The 7460-nt window shown below is 45.7% G+C and overlaps 1 protein-coding gene across 2 annotated transcripts in view; it reads right to left on the bottom strand.

Moving 5' to 3' along the window:
- Window positions 1-266: 266 nt before the first annotated feature.
- The window catches only part of pacrg (PARK2 co-regulated), a 150971-nt gene continuing 143777 nt past the window's right edge, over window positions 267-7460 (bottom strand). The window contains exon 5 of one of the 2 annotated variants that reach the window (XM_085391873.1): window positions 267-653. In XM_085391873.1, coding sequence (XP_085247999.1) covers window positions 493-653 — 161 coding nt within the window. In that variant the 3' untranslated portion in view covers window positions 267-492. The other variant, XM_085391872.1, reaches the window with a different exon arrangement.

Below are 7460 nucleotides of genomic sequence, written 5' to 3'. Positions count from 1 at the left end.
ATATCTCAAACAGTATTATCAGCTTTTCAAAGGAAACCTTTGTGGTGAAGCGATAACGGCTTTCAGATCTGGAGATATAAAATACTTTATATTTATATTTCGAAATATCATAAATACACACGTGCTTCGGAGACAGCTGCTGCTGGAGCTGTGGACGCCAGCGTAAGTCTTGTCGCTGTACATTGGCATCTTCTTTAGCCGACATAAATCCAAGATGGCCAACGCTTCAACAGCAACATAAGTGTTTGAAAGGCGAAAAAAATAGATTCTGCGGGATGATTTACTTAGATGCAACAGAATTTTTAATGTTTTCATACATTTTAAAAGAGGCTTTGAAACAAACGTCAGTATGCACCGAGGACTTTCCATCAGCTGTCTAAATAAGTCACTAAAGAAACGGGAACAGAACAACAAACTGATAGCACTTTAAACATGCCGCTGTAAATTAAATCTTAAAGACGTGGACATGGCTGACAGCCCCTTCCTCTCTCCTTAGTTCGTCAGGCAGGACTGATAGGTGGGGATCATGTATTTGATGTTTATATAGGCGTCCGGTCCTCCGTAGCGCTCAAAGATCTGGAGAGTCTCGTTGATCAGTTTGCCAATGTCCTCTTTCTCCAACTGGTCGTAGTCGATGCCATCTCCGAGATTTTCTAGGGGACGAGCAAAGACATAAACCAGACAGAATGAGGAGAAACAAAACAAAGATGGCGTATATTCTAGGAGCGCCCGGGTCATTTCAGACTGTGAGGCTGATGTCAGGGCTCACAAAGCACCACCTGTGGCCACAGCGCATTGCTTTGAGACTGCAGACCGAGTCGGCAAATGCCATCCTTCCATCTGACTTCAAACCCAGTGGACAGACTGAATTTAATTTACTCCTCTTATGCCGAGGGACCGAACGGCAAAAAGAGTTTTCAGCTGAAAGTTTAATGAGGCGGCCTGTGGAGGGGAGAGCGGCGGAGAGGACGCACGAGGTAGTGTGTGCTCTGCTGCTGCACAGAGCACGCGCCGGTGCACATGAGGCATGAGCAGTGAGCTGGAGTCATGCTCCAAAGGTAGGAATGTGCTCAGTGTGTGTGTGTTTGTGCTGTTATCTTCTTTCACTGATGTGATTGTGTGATTTTGATTTGGAGTAAAATCTGAGACAGTAAAAATCCTCAAAAACACACAAAGGAGCTGATCCTCTGCATTTCAGTTAGGACCCCTGCAGTTTATAGTTGTGGATCACGGCTTTATTCTGGGATGTCGGACACAGTGGGTTGCAAAGAGGCTTGCAGGTAATGCTCAAAATGACATTAGCTGAACTGGGATTGTAACTGACCTGGAGTCTTTGGTTTACTGAATTTAAATAAATTCCACAGCTGTGGACGTACATCTGTATGTAATTAAAACTCGTTCACTGCACGATGAAAAAATCTACATCTCTTTGACCCAACTGGACTCCTTTAATGCTACGCTTTGGCTGCATGTTTGCATACTCCACTGTGATTAAAAATAAACTTGTGGCTAACTGAAAAGCAGTGAAACCTGCCCTCCACTATCACACACACACACACACACACACACACACACACACACACACACACACACACACACACACACACACACAGTCACAGTGCAGTAAAACACATAAAATTACAACAGCCGAGCACACAGCGCAGGAAGAACTTGTTATCAGGAAAACATTCCTGAGGTGTCCAGGCTGCACTCCTCCTTCCTCCTTCCTCCTTCCTTTTCACCAGCAGGCACACTTAAATGCGCGCGCGCACACACACACACACACACACACACACACACACACACACACACACACACACACACGTTGACTTTATCAGCACACAGCAAACTGCCAATCTCATGCCAGTGCACCGGAGGCTCAAAACACTTTTCAGAGGAATGACTGACACACACACACACACACACACACACACACACACACACACACACACACACACACACACACACACACACACACACACACGTCCAAGTTTGTTGCCAATTTAAGGCCCTGCTCAACTAACATATCCTGAAGAAAGAGTGTAGATTTTATTTCTGGAGGCTATAAAATAAAACAAAGAAAAACAAACCGGTCATTTGACTTTAGAGAGATTTGAGAAGAGAAGAGAAGAGAATCATCAGGATGTGATGTGAAAAATTAAAAGCAGCACTTAAAGGAGGACCCGGCAACCCCTTCTTTCACTCCTAATTAGACGTGGAGAGAGAAAGGGGACACTAAACCTCACGATAACCTCTTCCAAACACTCCATCCTTTATTCTTTCTCAGTCTTTTCTAATCACTCATCTTCCCTTACAACCCCACCAACCCTCACCACCCCTCCATCTTTCTCCTCTCCTTTCCACTCGTCCATGGCCTCCTCATTAAAACACAAAGACAGCCAGTCCCATAAAGTGGACTGTTAAGCAGTAACATGTCTATGATCTCAGTCTGCAGCTCTCGCTTTTTGATATGTGGGGGGTTGGTTTCCAGCTGTGCTTTGACCAACAGTTAGCCCAGATACACTTAAGATTTTTACAGCTTTGGCTTTATTTAGCAGCTATTTACTGTTTTCCTTTTAGAGATACAACAACTACAATAGTCGCATACGCTGAGGAATGCATCATTCGAGAAAAGCTCTTATTCACATCAAAACTCAGGCAGTGGTTCATTTTGGAGCGGCCCACAACACAGGCGTCCGCACCCTACTAGTTAGCAAAGTTTTAAATAGCATCTATAATGCAGCCAGTGAAAGAAAATCAGAGATGTGTGTAAGCTGGGCAGTGAGAGGTAATGAGTACAGTGACTCTTACAAACTTGCAGTCTGCTTCAGCTGCGTGTGTGTGTGTGTGTTTGCACAAAAGCATGTTGGTGTAGGTTACAAAGCCAAGTCTGTGGAGAGTTGCCCCCTGTTACTGTGGAAATGAGCAGCCAAAGCCAGCCCAGAGGGGGAGCTTGGCCTTCAGACAGAGAACACAGGGAGTTGGGGAAGAGGTGCAGCTTGGGAACCAGCGGAGCTCCGACCAGTTTCCTGGGGCCTGGAGTTGGGGCAGAGAGGTTGTGCAATCTGGGGCCTTACAGCCCATCCAAACACATCTCGCCTGGTGAGCTGTTGGGAGGCCAGTAGCATCTAAAGGCAGAGAGCAGAAGAATTTTCAGCGATTCTCAATATTTAAAGAGCAGAAAGGGGAGAAGTGTGTTTAAGCAGGGATGGAGGAAAAGGAGTGAGGAAGGAGAGGAGGGGTGAGGGTGTTAAAAGCAGCCTCTGCAAATGTCCTTCAGCAAAATAACTTCTCTTTCTACTCTTGCTTTTTTTCCCCTTCTCTCCCCTCCCTGCTTTTTTTTCTTCTTCTTTCCTCTCTCCTTTTGGCAATATCTGCAACCCTGGGCAAAGAGCGAGACAGAGGGAGAGCGAGGGGAAAAAAATCTTTAAAAACAATCATAATAAAAAAAAAACTCCCACCCCATGAACAGAAGGAAAAGGGCCCTAGCAGGAGCCGGCTCTATGTTCCTCTGAGGAAGACGAAAGGTCGATACAGAGGCAGACAGCGGAGGATTCTCGGTGCAGCGACATTTGCTACACAGAAGGTGGAGGAGGAGGAAACGCAAGGTGGCTTGGAGACGCCGCTTTGTTTCTGCCTTTTATGCTAAATCCCCGGGTTTAAAGGGGGCCTTTAGCACATAAAGCGAGGTGAGGAAGCTGGAAGGAAGAGGTGAAATTATCTATCTATCTATCTATCTATCTATCTATCTATCTATATATCTGTCGATGCCTCTCTGGCTCTGCTGTGATTTCTGCCAACCCACAGCAGACCAAATCTAAACTACACACAACAACAGCTGCAGCCTTCCTCCTCCTCCTCCTCCACCTCCTCCTCCTCTCACACCCTGGTCTTTCTTCATCCCTCAATCCCCACGGTCCTAAACAACCTGTCTTCCCACATCAAGCTGAAGACGAGCTGTCACAGATGGAGGCAGCGCTCGCTGTTTCTCCGAATTACCTCCAAATGTACAGACAGCGGCCTTTCGAGGCATATTTACTGCTGGCAAACTGGGTCTAATGGGTTATAAGCAGACCTCCTTATTGCTTCATTTTTCCCTCTGAAGCTGTAACAGAGCTGCGCTCTTACCCAGCCCAAAGATTTCTGACTGAGGTTAGTGTGCATTATGTGTATGCTGTGAGGTTATAATCCCCTTCTCCCCTCTGCTGCCAGGGACTGAGTGACACACACAATGCAAAGGCTTTGGGAAGTTTAGCTCGAAATTCCAGTGCTGGCTCAACGTAGCATCATCCCACCTGCTTTGTTTCTAATCAACTTACGCCTGGTTATGGAGGTTCCTAATGAAAGCAGCTTAGAGAACAGACCCCCCAACACAATAGCCCTTTGATCATAGCAGCCAGATGCTGAAGAGACTCAATGAATGTGAGAGACTTGTTTTTCTTTCCTTCTTCTTCTTTTTTTTTTTTTAAATTTCCTCTGAAGGGCTTTGGCCTTGCTGAAAAAGGGAAATGGAAGAATGCAGGTTATGAGTGTGATGGAGCAGCTTGAGTTCCAGGAATATTTTGAGCATTGCTGCACAGCTGACTGTGTTACAAGAGTGCATGTGTTGCATATCTTTCCTGCTCACAAACCCGATAGCACTCGAAGTCCATTTTTTCAGGCAGACTAAAGAGCGTTTTCATTCAGAAACAAAACCAAACACAACAGAGTAAATTCCATGAAATTCAATTTTTTTAAAAACCATCAATGTTTGTAATTGTTCTTTCATAGTTATATAGTCGCAGTTTAATGTGACTGTTTACAGAATTTGAGCTTAAAAAGGGCTAGAGAAAGGGGTCGTGCATTTTCTTCGCCTTCTGGGTACAGTGTTTAACGCCTTCAGGTCTCAAAGGACAAGGAGTGAAGAGAGCACAGCGGCGGTCTGTGTGCAATGGAGGGTGTGTGGGTTGGAGGAAGGAGGTGATGGGAAGTGGATGGGACCATTGGAGGAGGTCTGTGCTTAACAGCAGGGCTCTAATTAAAAGTGCCTCACAGTTGGGTGCCAGGCAGGCCTCGCATAAAGGGACTGTGGTGGAGAGTGTGAGACTTGATGTGTGTGTGTGTGTGAGAGAGAGTGAACGTATGCTAGTGTGTGTGTAACCACAGGTGTCTGTGAAGGAAAGGCAGAAAGACAGAGTGAAAAGGGGCTTGTATATGCTCTTATATGTGTAATTCTAAGTACTGTATGTAGTTTTATGAGTTTACTGCATGTGCGTGTAGATGACATAAGCATTTTTAAGTGATTACATGTGACAAGGACAGAAAGAGCTAGAGAGCAAGTAGGAAAAGGGTCCTTTCTTAAAAATATATACTTGCAAAATCTAAGAAAGGCTCACAGGATGTTCAAAAATACAACAAACACCACCTCACCCTCAAATACTGTTCTTCCCCTCTCACTGTGCCATTGCCCACCCCCCCCCCCACCACCACAATGGATTAGGCTAGGCTGATGGACAGCATAGCTGTGGCTCACATATACATCCACCTACACACACACACGCACGCACGCATACATATACATAAACATGCACGCACCTGGAGCTGGGCTCATTCCCTGGCTGTTGCTTTTCCATCACAACCTCTGTGTGTAATCAATAATAACATTTCAGCTTAACACAGCTAGCCCCAATGAGGGCTGCAGCTCCAGTGGCATTACATTAAACACATACACACACGCAAACACACACATGCACAGATATCCAGAGGAGAGACGTAAAACAATAGGCTTATGGTCAGCAGTAGTTTATTAAAGCCCCGGCTCCTGCACCGGCCCTCATCTGAGTGCTCGTGCTTACTGAAGTCTAACCTTTGCTGTAGGTCAGCGATCTCATTTTCCATGTGTTCACCCAGCCCAGCAGTGCTCAATCTATAGGCTAGGTGAAGCAGAGTACCACTTCAACCCTGTGAAAGTTGGACATCAGCAAAGCAGCAAAGCAGGCAGATGAGAAAACGTGTCAAGGTCAGGTTGCAGCCCGGAAAGTAACGCCGGAGGAGTGTGTAGACAAGGCCGAGACTAAGACGTAACCAGCCGAGGATGCTCCTGAGCTGCTCAGGTGCTAAAACTGTTAGATTCCTATTGATCTGGGTCCCACTGGCTTAGTAGACTACATCTGTGCGTGGATATACAGAAACTGAATTCCAATTCCACGCTTCCGCCAAAATCATGCCGTGTCTTCGGCTAATCCCAGGTTGTGCGAGGGATTGAAAGCCCGAGCGAGGCAAGGTGAGAGGCTCATCGCACTTCCACACATCACAAAACCCTCATTTTACTCATTTCTTTTTCAATTAGCCCACACGACCTAGCCATGACCGAGAGCAATATCAGTTTGCACCATTTAGTCATGCTTTTAATGCACAAAGAGGGCTCATCTTAGATGATGGATCAATGCTATTTGCCAATCTGTTATCATGTCCATTATTGTTTCAATTACCACCACTCAGATAATGGTTATCCCAGGCTCATCGTATCCAATTTTAGCTTGATACATGCATCTCGAAATCAGCCCCAGCATGCTTATCACAGGTTTAAAGGAAAGAGCCATCCCATAATATGTGTGCAGGTACATTACACTGATGGGCAGTATATGTTTTAATTCTTTTTAGATCAAATTTCACATTGTTTTAGGCGCATAAGTGATCCCTGTTGGCTTGCTGAGGTTTTAATCTGGGCCAGAAAATATGCTTTTTACCACGAGTCTGGTTAGACAGTGGGTCATACATAACCCAGCACCGCCTACAGACAAATCCCACAGAGCAGCAGCAAAGCTACACTCTGAATTCAACTGTACTGAACTCTAAGAGGCTGCGGCGGCTCAGGCTTCAATAATACAGAGGTCGATCCTGAAAATTTGGCTTTCTCGTGGAAGAAGAATGCCAAATGTACCTGCCGTTCTTTTCAACATCTTCCACAGAGATTTTATAGTAAATGATTGTGGACCACGGACATGTTCACCCAGCTTCCGTCTCCAGTGAAAGGTTTCATAAACTGCAATAGGTTTTATAGAACAAAACAAAGCTTTTAACAGTATAGCCGACCACAAAGGACCTACCCTTTCCCACTCTGCCCGTCTGTGTCGCTCCCTGGCTGGGAGCTGAGTGTCAGTGCTGTCAGGTGTGAGTCAATGCCGTCAGATGTGATCTCATTACGCCAACTTACCTCAAGGTTAGCAGCGGGCTGCTGGCTAGGCACAAAATCGATCTGCACCAGGGACAGGCGTTAAAGGCCACCGCAGTGTGCAGTGCGAACACCCGGACACAAGCCAAACACGCACTGCGCTTTGAAATGCAAAGGCCACTTAAACAGGAGTAAGCACATAACATACGTACACAGAGAAACTGAATGTGTACTATAGAGTCTGAGCCCACAGGAATTTGGCGTAGCTTATATATAGATAAAAGAAAGACTTTATAATGGCTACTGT

This window comes from Rhamphochromis longiceps, linkage group LG19 (assembly GCF_057381845.1).
Source record: "Rhamphochromis longiceps isolate RC_006_pf linkage group LG19, R_longiceps_female_GT1.1, whole genome shotgun sequence".
Taxonomy (NCBI): Eukaryota; Metazoa; Chordata; class Actinopteri; order Cichliformes; family Cichlidae; genus Rhamphochromis; species Rhamphochromis longiceps.
Note: the sequence above shows the minus strand (reverse complement) of the source record. Positions and strands in the feature narration are given on the sequence as shown.